Genomic DNA, 17689 nt, shown 5'->3' with positions numbered 1-17689 from the left:
TGGGACGAGGACTGCGACTGCATTATATCAACCCCAGTGCTGGGCACAGAGTAAGTGGTCATAATAATGTGGTTGCCCAATGCCACAGTGCATTCGTTCATTCATTCTCTTCCCTTTTTCCTCTTAACCTCCCTCCCTCCAGAAGTCAGAAATCTGGCTAACGCCACAACGCAACTCTATTCCCTCTTCCTCCCCGATACGCTCGGCACCGACTGGGAGGATAAGGGGCTGGAGAGCAGATACAAGGGGCAGGGGCCTGAAATCACAGGAGCTGAGGGCCAGAGAGTCATGTGAGAGGATGAGTACCTGGTGGGATGGGCTGCTCAGCTCAGATCTTGCCCGGAAAGGTTCCGTCCTTCAGCTGATCTTTCCAACGCCGCACCTGCAGGGAGGGTGAGAAATGAAGGAGCTCGCGTACCTCTCTCTATTTAATATGTGTCGAGCACTGTTCTAGCACTGGGGTGGATGCAAGGTAATCAGGTTGTCCCACATGGGGCTCACGGTCTTCATCCCTAATTTACAGATGAGGTAACTGAGGCACAGAGACCTTGAAGTGACTTGCCCAAGGTCACACAGCGGACAAGCGGCGGAGCCAAGATTTATGGAGCACTTCCTGTGTTCAGGGCCTTGTACTAAGCACTTGGGAGACTACAATACAACAGACATGTTCCCTGCCCACAAAGATTAGAGTCTAGAGGGGGAAACTGCATCGTGTTCACTCTCGCCAAACTAACTCTCTTCCCCTCTTCAAAGCCCTACTGAGAGCTCACCTCCTCCAGGAGGTCTTCCCAGACTGAGCCCCTCCTTTCCCTCTGCTTCCCCTCCCTCCCACCCTCTGCTCTTCCCCCTTCCCCTCCCCTCAGCACTGTGCTCATTTGTATATATTATTCACTACCCTATTTATTTTGTTAATGAGGAGTATATCTCCTTGATTCTATTTATATTGACGACGTTGTCTTGTTTGTTCTATTTTGCTCTGCTGTCTGTTTTCCTTGTTTAAACTGTGAGCCTGTCATTGGACAGGGATTGTCTCTCTCTGTTGCCGAATTGTACATTCCAAGCGCTTAGTACAGTGCTCTGCACCTCGTAAGCGCTCAATAAATACTTGAATGAATGAATGAATGAATGAATGAATGAATGAACATCTGCCTCCCCTTCTAGACAGTCTGCTTGTTATGGGCAGGGACTGTATCTACTTATTCTCTTGTACTGTACTCTCCCAAGCGCTTAGAATAATGTTTTGCATCTAGTAAGCACTCAATAAATGCCATCGATTGATTGGGGGCAGACAATATAAATGAGAGATGCGGATGTAAGCGCTGTGGGGCTGAGGACAGGGTGAATATCAGGTGTATCCTCGGGCTGCCCCCCACATCCTCAGACTCCGGTTCTCTCTGGCTCCGGGCCCCAGACTCACCGCCTGTCTCCATCTCCCTGCTTCTGCCCCATTCGCCCTAGGCAGGGGGAGTGTCAGGGGGGCCGGAGGCTCACCCAGCTGAGGGGACGCAGGGACCTTTTGGTACCAGTCACAGGGGCTGGTGTCCTTCCCACACCTTTTCATCACCTTGTTGCAGGGGTGGTAGTCTAGGAAGAGAGACTCAACAAGGAAAGATTCCCCCCACCTCCAAGCCCAACACTGCTCTCCCCGCAACACCCAGCCCAGCAGCCCTTCCCCACTTAGCCCTGCGCTGCCCTCCTCCAGAGGACCATTACCCCACCTCCCTTCCGGCCCTCCTCCCACCAGGGACCCACTCCCCTCAGAGACCCAACCTTCCTGCCCAATTTCCAGCTCCCCTCGGGGGTCCGGACATCGAGGGCGACCGGGGCTGACCCCCGCACCCACCTGTTCCCCCACCTGCTTCGGGTGAAGGCCCGCAACTCCTCCCTCCAGAAACCTGACTGAAAAGTCTGCCTTCCCCCACAATCCGGTTTCGGTTCACCTCCTCACGGCCCCTCGCCCCAAACTCACCCAAGTAGTTCTGGAAGCAGTGGCGAGTCTGATCGGTGTTGGGGAACCGGGGGTCAGCGGGGTGCCGTTCTGTACTGGCCCTCGGCCCCCTTTCCAGAGAAATCCTTCATCTCATCCGGTGGGGCCGGGGCCCGTGGGGGGAGAGGGAAGTTCGGAAGGTCAAGAGGCCTGTAGGGTAGCGTGGCTTAGCGGAAAGAGCCCGGGAGTCAGAGGTCATGGGTTCTAATCCAGACTCAGTCGCTGGTCAGCTGTGTGACCTTGGGCAAGTCATCTCACTTCTCTGGGCCTCAGTTACCTCATCTGTAAAATGGGGATGAAGACCGTGAGCCCCACCTGGGACAATCTGATTACCTTGTATCTACCCCAGCGATTAGAACAGCGCTTGGCACATAGTAAGCGCTTAACAAATACCAACAATAGTATTATAGGGTCGGGGTGAGGGGGTTGTTCGTTGGCCAACTGCATGGCCCGGGGAAGGGGTGTCTGAGGCCGGGACTGGAGGTGGGGAAGAAACAGGGCTGCGGGAAGGGAGACCTTTCAATCAGGTGTCCGGGGGGAGGAGTCGCGGGCCTTCACCTGAAGCAGGTGGGGAAAGAGACGGATGCGGGGCTCCGCCGGGTCGCCCTCGACGTCCGCATTGGCTCCTGGACGCCCGGATCAGGTCCACGTGGGGAGACCCGTTGGCGCCCCGGCAACGACGCTCACCTCCGAAGCCCCGACGCGCTGATCGGCTCTCTCGGCCGACCCCCCAGCCAATGGAAACGTGAGCCCTCCGCCCCCCACGCGGAGCGAGCCCGTCCCCGGGCTGCCCCCGTCGGAGCCGGGCTGACCCCTCGTGGCAGAGGTCAAGGCCTGGGGAGGCCGTGAGGGGGGAAGGCCGGACCCCTGCCCTCCCCTGGGACGGATGACCTGGGAAGGACACCCCGAGCCGGACCCCATCTCCTATCCCCAGAGCCCAGAGTTACGGGGAGACGGCTCCCCAGACAGACAGCCCAGTGGTGGGGGAGAAGAGAGAAGGGAGGCCAGGAGGGACGGGAATCCCGTGCATCTTCTACCTAGTTCTAACGGGTTTTTTCCGATCTCCAAGGACAGAGAACATCTCTGAACCTGCAATAGTGTAGACGAGGCTTAAGTTTTGGAAGGGGGACTGCCCGCTGGAGCGGTAGAGCGGAGAGGAGGTCACAGCGGTCAGGACCCGGGGGGAGACCGACCGGCCCCGGACGCCTCAGGGTCACCGCGTGTCTCCGAGTCTTCAGACTGGGGGTCCCCAGGTCAGCGTAGACACCCCCGGCCCCCAACTCTGAGAGGTTGGACAGGAGCGGAGCCGGGAGGTCCAGGGACGGGAATCGGATGTCGAGGGGGCACGGTTAGCTGGCCGAAGGCGTGAGGACGGACTTCCGGGGACAGACGCTGTGGTCTCTGGGAAAGGTTTTTAATGGAGAACGGGGAGAGGGCCGGCCAGATCCCCGAATCCCAAATCCCCCCGGCGGGAGAGCCGCTGCAACTTTTCCATTCCCAAGTGGGGCTTCTGCTCCCAGGCCTGGGGGTGGGTAAGAGCAACAGGAACCTGTAGAGAAGAGAGATGGTGAGGGGCTGCAGGTTTCCGGGAGAGCCAGACTCCACAGGATAGGGTGGGGGGGCGGAGGGGGACGTTGGGATTCCGGGGAGAGCTGGGGGCCCGGGGGGCCCTGAGGGGAGCGGACGGGGGAGGTCGCGGGGAGAGCCTGGGGCCGGGGTGACCTGGAAGTCCCTGAGGGGAGAGGTAGGCTTGAGGGTCCCCTCCTTACCTGGCTTTGGCTCCGGGCTGCAGCGGAGCCTGATCTCAGGAGAGAGAGGCTCCGTAGCGGGGAGTGGTCCACAGTTCAGAGTTTCGGGGATTCTTTGACGAGGCAGAGAGAGAGGGAGAGAGAGAGATAGAGAGAGATGGAGGGGAAGATAAGGGAGGGGAAGGTCGGACAGGAGACTCGTTTAGCCCAGTTCCTGGGATGTAGACCCTCACCCCATATAAGGACCTCTACCCCCATCACCTGTCCCCGACCCTAGGAAGACCCCGTCGGGGCTGGGGAGCAGGGGGCCCTGGATCTCTAACGGGAGCCAGGCGGGGCTTGGAAAAATCAGGTCCCCAAGCGGAGCGGAGAGCAGGGCCTAAGGGGCCGGGGAGAGAAGGGTTTGCGGGGGTGGGGTGAGGGTCAGCTGACCAGAGCGGCCCAAGTCCCGTGAAACCTTAAGCAGTCGACAAGAGACCTGAGACAAACGCATGGAGACCTTAGATCGGGTGGCCGGAACGTCCAGAGGCCTGGGAGAGGCTGAACGGCCGGGACGGCTTCCTCTCTGCCCTCCCGGGCCGGCCAGTCGGGTCGCAGGCCCAAGATGGGGTGATGGAGGGGAAGGAGGTCTGGGACATCTGGACGGAGCTAACGCTGTCGTGGTCCGAGACCCAGGAAGGCCGTGGGAACGCCTTGCCAGGGCGCCCGGACGCCTCGGACCACCTGGACGCCTCAGACCGCCTGGACGCCTCGGACCACCCGGACGCCTCGGACCGCCGCTCCCCGGGTAGCTCCCAAGAAGATCCTCCAGAGCCCTGGGGAGACTGGGCCGAGATCGGAGCCGGCTGCGAGGAGATCTCGGGCAGGGGGCTGCGCAGTCGGCTGGAGCCTTGGACCGAGCCCCCGGCCCGTGGGGTGAGGAGGCCGGAGCCTTGGGACCCGGGTCCCCGGGAGTCGCCGTTCCAGGATGGGAAGGAAGTCGAAGAGTATGACGGGGAATCCCGGTTGACCAATTTAGCCAACTGGGCGGAAACTTGGGAAAGGTTAACGCCAACCGAAGAACAGCGCTCCGAGGAACCGTAGCCCCCCCGGTGGGGGACGGCCCTCCGGGACGGCTCCCTCCCCTCCGGGGCCAGAGCCCGAGGCCGCGGGGCCTGGGTCTGGGGGGCATCGGGGCCGCGTCCGTGGGACAGGCCCCGGACCATCTGGAGCCAGGGGAGGCTCTCCAGTCTCGAGTCGCTGGAGCTCAGCTCCAGGGTCAGCTGGCTGGGGTGCTTCGATGGCCAAGGGGTGGCGTGGCGATGGCGGATCTTTTCCCGCCACCCTTCCTCGTCTTCCCAAGACTCGCCCGAAGCGGATGAGCCCGCAAAACGCCTTTTTGATCTCCTGACTCTCTCGGGGGATCTCGCGGAGCTTAAGATAGAGGTCTCTGAGAGGGTGGCCGCGGAGTCCCTCGAGAAGCCCTCTGAGACCTCCCTAGGGACAAACGGGCCACTGGATGGCTCGGGCAACATCCCTGAGACCTCTTGGATCCTCGGGGCAGATTGGCCGCCGGGTCGCACCGTGGTGCTTTCCCTTAGGACCGGTTGACCCCTGGTCCAGCTGAGTCCCTCCAGGGTGCTTCCGCGAGAGAGCCCCCCGGCGCTGCCGGCCAGCCTCCCGCCGGGGTCCGTCCCGACCCCGGCGCCTGGACCCGATATTTGGCTGGATATCTCCGCCGCTGTCCTGAGAGAAATCTTACTGGAAGGGGTTGGGGGGGGCACAACGAGTCTGTCCCTGACTGTGTCCTGGGATACCCCGCTGAGGGATCCATCTCCAAGGAGATTGCCAGATCTCCCACTGGAAATGGAGGACAGCTCTGAGGGCGGGCCCCGGGATCTCTCTGAGGAGTCGGCCCACCGCCCGCCGCCCGCCCCTTTGGATCTTTCTGGGGACGCCAAGCTCCTGTCTCCCCCGCTGAGAGCCGCGTTAGCTTTCCGCCTGGAATCCCCCGGGGATCTCTCGGCCCGCGGCCCACGGGACGCTTCCTCGGGCTCCGCCCGGGACGCCTCGTTGGACCACCCGCCCGAAGCCCCCTTGGGTCTTCCGCTTCCCGGGCCCTCACTGAGAGTCATCAGAGAGTCCCCTCTGGGGGTCCTCCCGGATCTCTCCACGGATTGCCCTGGGGATCTTTTGGGTTGATCCGCCCAGGAGACCCCACTGGATCTCTCGCTGAAATCCCCCTGGTTGGCTTCCAGGGAAACCGCTCTCCCGGATCGCTCGCTGGGAGAGGTGCTGGATTTTCCGCCGCCCCCCCCCTTGCCTCTCTCGGAGGAAGCCCCTCTTCCGGATGGTTTGTCTGGAGCAGCGCTGGGTCTTCCGCCGGGCCCCCCCTTGGCTCTTTCGGAGGAAACCCCTCTTCCAGATCGCTCGCTGGCGGAAACGCCAGGTCTTCCACCGGAACCCCCCGTGGATCTCTCTGCGGGTCGTCCGTGAGACGGGGACACCCTCGTAGACCTCCCGCTGGCACCCCCCTGGGCTCTCTCGGAGGAAGCCCCTCTTTTGGATCGCTGGGTCTCAGTTCTGTGGGGGCTCCTCTCGGAAACTCCCGTGGCTCTCTCGGTGGGTCGCCCGTGAGACCTTTCGGTGCTCCCGGCCCGGGGCCCGGCACCACCGGAGCCCCCCTTGGCTCTCTCAGAGGAAGCCCCTCTCTTGGACCGTTCGGTCGGAGGAATTCGGGGGCTCCTCTCAGAAACTCCCACGGATGGCTCCGAGGGGCGTCCGTGAGATCTCTCGGCGCTCCCTGCCCGGCGCCCGGCACCGCCGGTACCCTCCTGGGCTCTCTCGGAGGAAACCCCTCTTCTGGATCGTTCGGTCGCGGCTCTGTGGGGGCTCCTCTCGGAAACTCCCGGGGCCCTCTCGGCGGGTCGTCCGTGAGATCTCTCAGTGCCCTCTGCTCTCTCGGAGGAAGCTCCTCTTCTGGATCGCTCAGTGGGAGAAACGTGGGGGCTCCTCTCAGAGACTCCCACAGCTCTCTCGGGGAATTGCTCAAGGGATCCTTCGGCGGAATCCGCCCAGGACACCACGCTCGATTTTCCACCGGGAACCCTCTTGGATTTTTCTGGGGACGCCCCTCTTCTGAATCGCTCACTGGAGCTCCTGTGGGAAGCTCCCGGCACCCTGGCCGAGGCATTCCCATCGGGTCTCTCGGTGGAATCCGCCCAGGACACCCCAGATTTCTCACTGGATCTCGGCCTGGATGCAACGAGGAGGCCCCCGCTCAATCCCCCGTCTGCTCTGCCTGGGGCCGGCCCTCCCTGGCCACGGCCTGCCGCGGCCCCTCTTCTCCCTCTCCCTGGGCTCTGTCTCTTCTGGCCTTCCCACTCGGTCCCTTCCAGCAGGGCGGAGGTCCAGGGCGCCGCCCCTTCTTGCGGTTCCGGCGGAGGGCTGGAGGCGGGGAAGGTGATGGAGGACGAGGAAGAGGAGGAGTCGACAGTGTCCATTAGCTCCCGAGGGTCCAGCGCTCTCCAGTTCTTCTCGCTGGGGAAGGACTCCAACCAAGGGGCTTCCAGGCGGTTGGGACCCAGGAAAGGGTCAAAGGAAGAGGGAATTTTAGCCTCTGAAAAGCGGCTTCCACTACTCTTCTTGGAACTGCTGCTTCCACTGAAGAGCCAGCTGGACTTGTGTGAGGGAAGACCCTAGGGAAGGATGGGGAGTCAGCACCCAAGTCACCCCACCTCTACTTCTTGCCCCCAGTTCCCCAGACCCTGGTAGTCACAGGTGCCCTTCTTTCCCCGCTCCACCCCAGGTGCGGTCCCTTTCCTTCCCCCTCCCCGCACTTGCCCAGGCTCCCCTTCGGACCCCCGGTCTCCGGCTCGTCGGGCCCGGTCCGCTCAGGGAACCCGGCGTGCCGGGAACCCAGCCCGGCGGCCTTCGTACCCGGGGCTTGTGGAACGAGCGGGAGACGGCGCTGAAGATGGTGTTGATGGTCGGGTGGCCTGGCGGGGAGAGAGGGGAGATCGGCAGTCGGTGATGCGACCGAGCTCCCGCCCCCGGGGGAGACCCGACAAGTTGCAAACTAGGAGGATAGGTCGACTAGTCTCCTCGCGCTCAGGGGGCCCAGTTGGGGGGGCGGGGAGGCCGGACCCCAGACCCGGAAGGAAGCGGGGCCGGTGAGGGTCCTTTGATCTGCTGCCGGCCCCACAGCCAGCCCCCTCTTGCCCTGAGGGAAGCTGAGGCAGAGGCCTGAGCTCAAACAGCCTGAGCTCAAACAGGGAGATCCACCAACGGGCCCAACACACCGTCGGAAGGGAAGTGACAGCAGACGGTAAACAATCCCTCGTAACTCATCTTCGCACCCGATTTCCTCCCCTCCTGTCTCATCTGTGCACCTGAGTCCTCACCTCTATGCACTTGGTTACTCACTCTACCCTCGCCCCACCGCCCACCGCACTTCCGGTCCCTACGGTTATATTCACTTGCTTCCCCCTACCTAATAATCGTTCTATTTGTTCTATTCACTTACTATGCGCCGAGCACCGTACCAAGCACCGGAGTAGATATCCGATCTACCATCTGACCCGGTCTCTGTCCCGCTTGGGGCTCACAGTCTTATGGGGAGGGAGAATGGACATTTAACCCCCCTTTTACTGGTGAGGGAACCGAGACCCGAAGAAGTGAAGTGACTTGCCCAAGGTCACCCAGGAGGCAAGTGGCACAGCTGGAATTTAGAGCCCGGGACCCCTGACTTCCAGGCCCAGGCTTCTTCCACTAGGCCACACTACCTGAAATTTAGTGTTTCTCCCCAGCTGGACTGCAAGCTCTATGAGGGCAGGGATCGTGTCTACTAACTGTCTTGTTCTCTCCCAAGCATTTAGTACAGTGCTCTGCACACAGTCGGCACTCGATTAGAAGGAGCATTGGAAAGAGCCTAGGCCAGCCCCCCAGCCCCCCAACCCCCCAAGTTATTACCTTTGTCTTGTGATTTAGGCCTCTCAGCTGAGTGTCTAGAAGAGGCCCTGAGGAAAGCCGATTGCCACAGGATTGCTGCTGGCTCTTCTCCCACTCCTCCCTCTCTTCCTCCTCCCCTCCCCTCCTGGCACCCCACCCCCTCCTTTTCCCCTTAGACTCCAAACTCAGTGTAAAGGAAGTAGGAATCCCACCTCCCACCTCCATTCCACTTAGGACCCAGGGGTCCGATCCCTCGAGCCCAGACACCCAGTCCTACCTCGTCTGCGAGGCCGCGCGCGGTGATCTGGGGCGGGTTGGAGGCTGTTGATATCTGGATTCCCGAGATGTCCCTGGTATGGGGGTCCGGATCAGTGGCAGTGAGTTTCCCACTGGGCGGGAAACCAATATATTTTCCATATCCTGTGGAGGGAGGGAGAGAAAGAGAGGGAAAGAGAGAGAAAGGGAAAGAGATAAAGAGAGAGAGGAAAAGAGGGAGAAAGAGTGAGAGACAGAGAGAGGATAAAAGGAAGAAAGAGAGACAGAGATAAAAAGAGGGAGAGCCAGAGAGTGAAAGAGGGACAGACAGAAAGAAGCACGGTGGAAGAGGGGGTAAAAAGGGAGAGATAGAGAGAGGGAGTGGGAGAGAAAGGGAGAGAAGGAAAGAGGGGTAAAGGGAGAGAGGGAGAGAAAAAAGGAGGGGGAACAGAGAGAGAGAGAAGGAGAGGCTGTAAGTTCCTTGTTAGCAGAGAACACGTCTACCAACTCTGTTGTTCTCTCCCAAGTGCTCAGTACAGTGCCCTGCACATAGTCAGCACTCAGTGGACCACACTGAAAGAGAGGGAAAGAGGCCAGGGGGAGCCTGGAAACGGGAAGGAGAGAAGGTCTACGGACTTCCCCTGTAGTCTGGAAGCTCCTTATGGACAAGGAACATGGCTACCGACTCTTTTGTACTATACTCTCCGAGCGGTACTAAAGGACAACTTTCTGCACATAGAAAGCTATCAGTAAGTGCCATTGATCAAGAGAGGGAGAGAAGGAGAGGGAGAAAAAGAGGCAGAGGCTGTAAGCTCGTCGTGGGTGGGGAACGTGTCCACCAACTCTGTTATATTGTACTCTCCCAAGCGCTTAGTACAGTGCTCTGCACACAGTAAGCACTCAATAAATACAATTGATCAACTGAGAGAGGGGGAGAGGCTATGATGTCCTGTGGGCAGGGAACGTGTCTGCCGACTCCGTTATATCGTACTCTCCCAAGCGCTTAGTACTCTGCACACAGTAAGCGCTCACTATATATACCATCGATTGATTGAGAGGAAGAGAGGGAAGAGGGCAGGGAATATGTCTACCATCTCTGTTGTACTGTATTCTCCCAAGAGCTTAGTACAATGCTCTGCACAAGGTAAGTGCTCCAAAATACCATCGATCGATTGAGAGCGGGACAGAGGGAGAAAGGAAGAAAGCGGAAGAGAGCGAGAATCCCGGGGGGAGGGAGAGAGATGTGCTCAAGTCAGAGTTGGGAGCCGGGAGCCTTCACCAAGAAGGAGTGGGCGCCGGGCCGCCCCCGCCCCGAGGGCACTGGTCCCAGCCCGCTCTCCCCGTTTGGCTCTGCTCTGGTCCCGGTGGAGGGGGGGGGGGCTGTCACCTCTCTCCACAGATCCTTCCAGTGCCGGGGGGGGCCGTGTTGCATGGTGATGTTGCTGGAAGCGCTCCGCGAATACTGACTCATCAGGGAAGACCCTACGGGACAGAAAGAGATGGATTCTAAATACCTCAGGAACCAGCAGAGTCAGGGGCGCCGAGCCAGAGACCTGAAAGCAGAGGGGGTGGGGAGCTGGCCCACCTGCTCCGCGGAATGGCCCGAATGCTTAGCACGGTGCTCCGCGCACAGGGAGTGCTCAACAAATACCCTGGATTGATCGATCGGTTGGGAAAGATGATACCCGTTAAGTGTTTACTCTGTGCCGAGCACCGTGCTAAGCACTTGGGGAGGTAGGAGATAATCAGAAAGGTGGAGAAGAGACAGTTTCTAGGACTCTCACCAGACTGGGAGGTGTCGGTTCGCCTGTCCATACTGAGAGCGGACTCTCCCTGCTCGGCGAGAAGTCCCTGAGCGGAATCCTCTTCCTGAGGAGGAGGAGGAAGGAGGGGCAGGGGCGAGGTTAGGCCACCCAGCCGAGACCCCGGGAGAGCGGATTTCATCCAGTGACAATCACAACTGTGCTTTGTTAAGCGCTATGTGCCAAGCGCCGTCCTAAGCGCTGGGGTAGATCCGGGATAGTCAGGTCGGACACAGTCCCTGTCCCACACGGCGCTCGCAGTCTGAGGGGGAGGGAGAACGGGGATCTCATCCCCATTTGACAGATGAGGGGCGGGAGTCCAGAGAAGTGACTTGCCCGAGGTCACCCGGCAGGCGAGGGGTGTGAGAACCCAGGTCCTCTGATTGCCGAGCCGGTGCTCTTTCCACCAGGCCGCACTGTTCTCCTCGCCCCTTAACCTCCTCCCCACCCCAACGAGAGCGAAGCCCCCTTCCCTGGAGACCCCACCGCCACCTGGCTCCGCATGGGTTCTAATCCCGGCTCCGCCCCTCGTCTGCTGTGTGACCTTGGGCAATTAACTTCACTTCGCTGTGCCTCAGTTCCCTCATCTGAAAATGGGGATTAAGACCGCGAGCCTTATGCGGGACAGGGACCGTGTCCAACCCGATTACCTCGCATCTACCCCATTGCTCGGAACAGTGCCCGGCTCGGAGTAAGCGCTTAATAAATAGCATAATAATTATCATTATTATCCCCCAACACCCTACACCCCCGCTCCTCCATCACCCACTCCCACTCCCCGGACCGCCCGTCCCCAGAAACCCAGGCCTCCGGACTCACCGGGAGGTGCCGGCCCTGGGTCCTGAGCGAAGATCGGGTGGAGCGGTTGGAAGGCGTGAGGCTGGGCTGCTGAGTGGGGGACTGGGAAGGCTGGCGGTCCCAGGGCGGAGGGGGGCCGCGCAAGAGGTAGATGATGCGGAGCCAGCGGTCGAAGGCAAAGCCCGCCTCGTCCCTCGGCATGTCCATTTGCAGGTAGAAGGAGCGACCCGTGGCCAGACGCATCTTTATCCGCTGCACAGACATGTCGTGGATAAACAGGCGGACCTGGTCCATGGGGAACATCCTGGGGGGGCGGGAGGCGTGGGGGGGGGCAGGTGAGGGGCTGTGGGTTCGGGGGAGCCCCAGGAGATCGGGGAGCCAAGTCTGGCTAGGGTGCAGGGGAAGATAGGGGAGTCGGAAGTGGAGAGGGAGCCGAGCAGGGAGAGGAGGCAGGCAGAGGGGCCGGAGGCGGTTTGGGGGATGGGGGATTTACAGGAGGGTGGGAAAAATTGGGGGTCGGAGAAGAGGGCAGATTGGAAGGGAGAAGGGACGAGATCGGGGATGGGGGACAGGAGAGAACTTCCCAGGGAGCCGCCACCGGCAACTCCTTCCCATCAGCTAGACTGGAAGCTCGTGGTGGGCAGGGAATGTGTCCGTTTTATTATTATACCGTACTCTCCCAAGCGCCTAGTACAGTGCTCTGCACACAGTAAGTGCTCGATAAATACCACCGATTGGTTGATTGGCTTTAAAGAACTCAATCAGCTCAGCCCCTTCGAGTTCACCTCGCTGATCCGCCCTTTCCTCTCCACCCAAACGGCTACCTTACTATTACGGGCTCTCGTTATATCCCGGCTAGACTACTGTGTCAGCCTTCTCTCTGACCTCCCTTCCTCCTCTCTCGCCCCGCTCCGGTCTATTCTTCACTCCGCTGCCCGGCTCATCTTCCCGCAGAAACGATCTGGACATGTCACTCCCCTTCTTAAACAACTCCAGTGGTTGCCTATCGACCTCCGCTCCAAACAAAAACTCCTCACTCTAGGCTTCGAGGCTCTCCATCACCTCGCCCCTTCCTACCTCTCCTCCCTTCTCTCTTTCTACCGCCCACCCCGCACGCTCCGCTCCTCTGCCGCCCACCTCCTCGCCGTCCCTCGGTCTCGCCTTATCCCGCCGTCGACCCCCGGGTCACGTCCTCCCGCGGTCCCGGAACGCCCTCCCTCCTCACCTCCGCCAAACTGATTCTCTTTCCCTCTTCAAAACCTTACTTAAAAATCACCTCCTCCAAGAGGCCTTCCCAGACTGAGCTCCTCTTCCCCCTCTACTCCCTCTGCCATCCCCCCTTTACCTCTCCGCAGCTAAAGCCTCATTTTCCCCTTTTCCCTCTGCTCCTCCACCTCTCCCTTCCCATCCCCACAGCACTGTACTCGTCCGCTCGACTGTATATATTTTCGTTACCCTATTTATTTTGTTAATGAATTGTACATCGCCTCGATTCTATTTAGTTGCCATCGGTTTTTACGAGATGTTCTTCCCCTTGACGCTGTTTAGTGCCATCGTTCTTGTCTGTCCGTCTCCCCCGATTAGACTGTAAGCCCGTCAAACGGCAGGGACTGTCTCTATCTGTTGCCGACCTGTTCATCCCAAGCGCTTAGTACAGTGCTCTGCACATAGTAAGCGCTCAATAAATACTATTGAATGAATGAATTACTCCGACCCGGCCCGCGCATGGCCCTCCTCTATCGCCAACCTTCTCACTGTCCCCGATCTCGTCTATCGCACCGCTGAGCCCTCGCCCACATTCTTCCTCTGGCCTGGAACTCTCTCCTCCTTCATATCTGACAGACCATAACTCTCCACACCTTCAAAGTCCTACTAAAATTACATCTCCTCCCTGGGGCCTTCTCTGACTGGGCTTTCATTTCCCCTCTTCGCTCTCCCTTCTGAATCACCTAAGTCTGCACCTCTTAAATACCTTGACGTTCACCCCACCCCCAGCCTCAGCAAGTCTGCCCGTATCCTTACACCCTGCCGTTTCCCCTAACGGTAAGTGATTTTAACGTCTGCCTCCCTGCTTGAGACCGTAAACTCCTTGTGAGCAGGGAACCGGGGTTCTAGTCCTGGCTCTGGCACTTGTGTGCTGAGTGGCCTTGGGTAAGTCACTTCACTTCTCTGTGCCTCAGTTACCTCACCTGTAAAATGGGAATTAAGAGTGCGAACCCCATGTGAGACAGGGACCGTGTCCAACCTGATTAGCTTGAATCTGCCCCAGCTCTTAGTTCCCGGTACATAATAAGAGCTTAACAAACACCACCAAAAAAACCAAACCAATCAATGAATACCTGTGAGCACTCCATAAATACCTTCGACTGACTGTTGACTGATTGAATCCGAGGGAGCCAGGGAACCAGGAAGGGACGGGCAGAGGACAGAGTGACTGAGGCGGAGGGGGGGGGCCGGGGATAGGACAGAGCAGTTGAGGTGGGGAGGGGGCGTCAGAGATTGGGAAGATGAGGTGGAGGGGTGGGGATGGGGTTGGGAGAGGGGCGGTTGAGGCGGGGAGGGGGGAAAGTCCCAGTTAGCTCAGGGGTTCCCCCAGGTTCCCCAGGGGTTCTTTTCCCTCTCCCAGGCCTGCAGGATGCAGGGCTTCTGGGGGCCGATGCCGTGGGGAACACCAAGGAGAGGGGTGGTGGGAGGGGAGCCCACATGTAGGGCAGGTGGAGGAGAGGGGGACTGAGGGCTTTCTTCCCCCGGGGGTGCAGAGGGCAGCTCAGGGCAGCTGCTCCTTTTCCCCACCAGCCTCAGTTCGGGAAACCTCAGGCCCCCCAGCTCCTCCCGCCTCGCCCCCAGCCCCAACCCCAGTGCGTAAGAACCTGAACCGGACCGTTGGCTCCGGCTCCAACTCAGGTCCCGGGCCGGGGAGGTAGAACGGCAGAGAGTTGGGGACGGAGGGGTCCCCTAGGCAATCTTCTATACACTTCTCCTTACGAGGCCCTCGGTCCCCTTCATTACCACCAGAACCAAGAGAGTCAGTCAGTCGATCAGTCAATCAAATACATTTATCCTTGCTCTTTCTTCTCTTCTCACCGCTCAGAGAAACGGCACACGCTGCAGATACACACACACAGTGCATGGCCTAGTGGACAGAGCACGGGACTGGGAGTCAGAAGGAACTGGGTCCTAATCCCAACCTGCCCACTCCTCTCTTGTCTCCCATGCAAGAGGAATGCCAAAGGAATAGGGATCTTACAGGCTTTTTTAGATCGCAAGCTCGTTGTGGGCAGGGAATATATCTGTTTACTGTTACATTGTACTCTCCCAAGCACTTAGTACAGCGGTATGTATACACTAAGCGCTCGATAAATACGACTGACTGATTGATGGTGTCTGGGGAAAGAGCCCCACCCCCAGCCCCTTTTCAAAGTGGGTGGGCTCCCCCACAGCTCCAGTTTTAGAAAATACCGGGACCAGAAGGGTCTCCGAGTCGGGGGGACGGTGATAGCCGGGCACTTGGGGAAGGGGAGGGGGAGGCCACAGTAGGCGGGTGGGGAGATGGGGAAGGAAAGAAGGACCCCTGATCCAGAAATGCAAACACCCAGGTACAGAAAGGAAAGCCCTCCCTCCGGCCCTGTGATTGCCCATCTTTTCCCAGCTCTGGGCTGTGGAGAATCAGAGTCTGTAGGAGGAAAGGGGACAGCAAGAGAGTTCTGGAATTGAGGGTCGGTACCTGATGGGGGCGAGCCTAGGGGGTTGAGGGAGCTCTGGGGGGAGGGGTGGCGGTACCGGGTGAGGACGAGGCCGGGAGGTTCCGGAGGGGAGGAGGGGCGGGCCACCAGCAGCAGGTCGGGAAGCGGCAGCCCCGGCCTGGACGCGGCAATACCCAGGGCCACGCGATTGACGCGGTTGTGCAGGTCGACGGCTTGCCCCCTCTTCGTCACCTGTGCGGGAGGGGTGAGGGAGAAGGGACTGGGACCCCCCCAGAGACACGACTCTCCCCCCATCGCTCCTCCCGCCTCCCACCTGCCGGGACCTTTCCGACTTAGGCCTACCGGCGCCTGAGAGGGTGGCGCCCCATTTCTTTCCGAAAGCAATCTGCTCCCCGATCTAAGACCCCCACCCCCCACCCCGATCCTCCAGCCCCCCCAGCCCTCCCCATCCCCCCGTCCCCAGCCCAGCAGGTACCTGAACGAACTGGCTCTCAAACATGGGCAGAGGCCGCAGGGGCATGTACTCGCCGGACTGAAGGGTCTTATGCAGCCCCCCGAGCAGGGGGATCCAGCCCCCGAATGAATATTCGCTGCTGGTGAGGGGGGCCTTCCTCATGGTGGCTAGGGGGAAGGGAGAATCGGGCTACATCCTGGCCCACGGCTCCCCCTCCCCAAACGCAGGACCCCCACCCCGAACCCCGCCTCGTCCCCCACAGACGGCCTTCAGCTTGTCTCCTGGGGGGCGGGGGGGTTTGCCCAGTCCCCCACCTGGTGGGTAGGTCTCACAGTTACGGCAGGAAGCAGGAGCCCCTCAGAGGCCCGGGAGACCAAGCGGCTTGGGCGAAGGACAAGAGAGAGGCAAGAGGGTCCACAGAATGGAGGAAAGGCCGGCCATGGGCTCCGGGAAGGACAGCGGATCCTCTGGTGGGACAGTTGACAGGCCTGAGGCAGGGAGAGAGGGGAGAGCTGGTCAGGGGAGCCACTGTGACATCACGCCTGTCACCAGAGAGAAGAAGGGCAGCATTCCAGAGATGGAACCCAGGCAAACTTACCCCAAGACCCCCGTTCCGCACCTCACCGCAACGTTGCCTAGTGGAAAGAGCGCCGTCTTAGCCGTCAGAGGAAGTGAGCTCTAATCCCGGCTCTGCCACGTGTCTCCTGAGTGACCCTGGGCAAGTCACTTCACTTCTCTGTGCCTCAGTTGGGGATTAATGGGGATTAAGACCGGGAGCCCCATGTGGGACAGGGACCGTATCCAGCTTGATTACTTTGTACCTGTGTTTACAACGGTGCCGGTCACATAGTAAGCTCATAACAAATACCACTATTATTATTACTAGGCATTTTCCTCCCCAGACTGGGGGTTCTCCCCCTATTAACTCCCGGGCTGCCCTCAGGGCACGGGGCTAAGGGGAAGGACGTGGAGGAGGAGGAGGTGGGGGAGGCGAAGCAGCCTACCGGCCCAGAAAAAGGAACTCAGATGAAGCCAAATGGGGAATGACAAATATTTATTTGAAAAGACAGGACAGGAAACCAATCATTCCATGCCCGTCACATCCCCGGGCAAGACCCCCCAACCCCCAAGGAGGTTAAGGGGAGTGGGGATGGGAGGGAGGAGGGTGTGATTGCACAGTGAGGGGGCTGAGGGGATTGGAATGGGTGAGGGGGGTGGGGGGTTAGACCCCAGTAGACCGCCAAGCTCCTCCAGACTATAAACTAGACCAGAAGCTCCTTGTGGACAGGGAATGTGCCCACCGATTCTGTTGTAATGTGCTCTCCCAAGCGCTTAGCACAGTGCCCTGCACACGGTAAGCGCTCAAAAAATGCCATGAGTTGATCAACTGTTTGACTGAGTGCAGGAGGTCTGGGAGAGAGGCAGTCTCCACACTGGGATCTGAAATGACATCTCCAGGAGGCTGGTTCCCATAGGTGCTCAGCACATAGAAAGCGCTTAATAAATGTCATTATTATTAACCTCTTTCCTCCCCACTTTATAGCCCCCCAAAGTGCCACTTGGGCACTTCTTCCTGCAACTAAGCACTTCTGTGCTGACAACCTCCCTGGCACACCTTTACCTACCTGACTCTCTCTAGACTGTAAGCTTGCTGAGGCCAGGGATTGTCTATTTATAGTTATATTGTACTTTCCCGCTCGCTTGGTACAGTGCTCTGCACACGGTAAGCGCTCGACAAATACGATCGCCTGATGACTGACCCACCCTATTACCAAAGCTCCCACTCACATACATAGATTATCCTCGACTCTTCCTCCTGTCTGGAATATCTGTTTGCGTCTGCCTTCCCCTGTCAGGAGGTAAACTTGAGGGCAGGGATTGTGTCTACTATCTATACCGTTCTCTCCCAAGCGCTCAGCACAGTGGTCTGCGCACAGGAGGCGCTCCATAAAATCTATCGATCAACGGAGGGATCGATAGGATCAGCTAACGGTGCTGTCCCTCCCTGAAGG

The 17689-nt window shown here is 59.5% G+C and overlaps 1 protein-coding gene across 1 annotated transcript; it reads right to left on the bottom strand.

The window, feature by feature from the left end:
- Positions 1 to 3382: 3382 nt before the first annotated feature.
- On the bottom strand, positions 3383 to 16179 carry FAM71E2 (family with sequence similarity 71 member E2). Its single transcript, XM_029072852.1, has 12 exons — positions 15992 to 16179; positions 15699 to 15844; positions 15300 to 15454; positions 11541 to 11823; positions 10704 to 10788; positions 10307 to 10401; positions 8942 to 9084; positions 8686 to 8732; positions 7654 to 7712; positions 6038 to 7412; positions 3757 to 3848; positions 3383 to 3536 (listed from the first exon to the last, which is right to left on the bottom strand). The coding sequence occupies exons 2-11, from the start codon at positions 15837 to 15839 to the stop codon at positions 3832 to 3834; spliced, it is 2400 nt and encodes a 799-aa protein (XP_028928685.1). The 5' UTR covers positions 15840 to 15844; positions 15992 to 16179; the 3' UTR covers positions 3383 to 3536; positions 3757 to 3831.
- Positions 16180 to 17689: the final 1510 nt, after the last annotated feature.

Source organism: Ornithorhynchus anatinus, chromosome 10 (genome assembly GCF_004115215.2).
Source record: "Ornithorhynchus anatinus isolate Pmale09 chromosome 10, mOrnAna1.pri.v4, whole genome shotgun sequence".
Lineage (NCBI taxonomy): Eukaryota > Metazoa > Chordata > Mammalia > Monotremata > Ornithorhynchidae > Ornithorhynchus > Ornithorhynchus anatinus.
The sequence above is the reverse complement of the archived record's forward strand: the minus strand, read 5'-3'. Positions and strand labels throughout refer to the sequence as shown.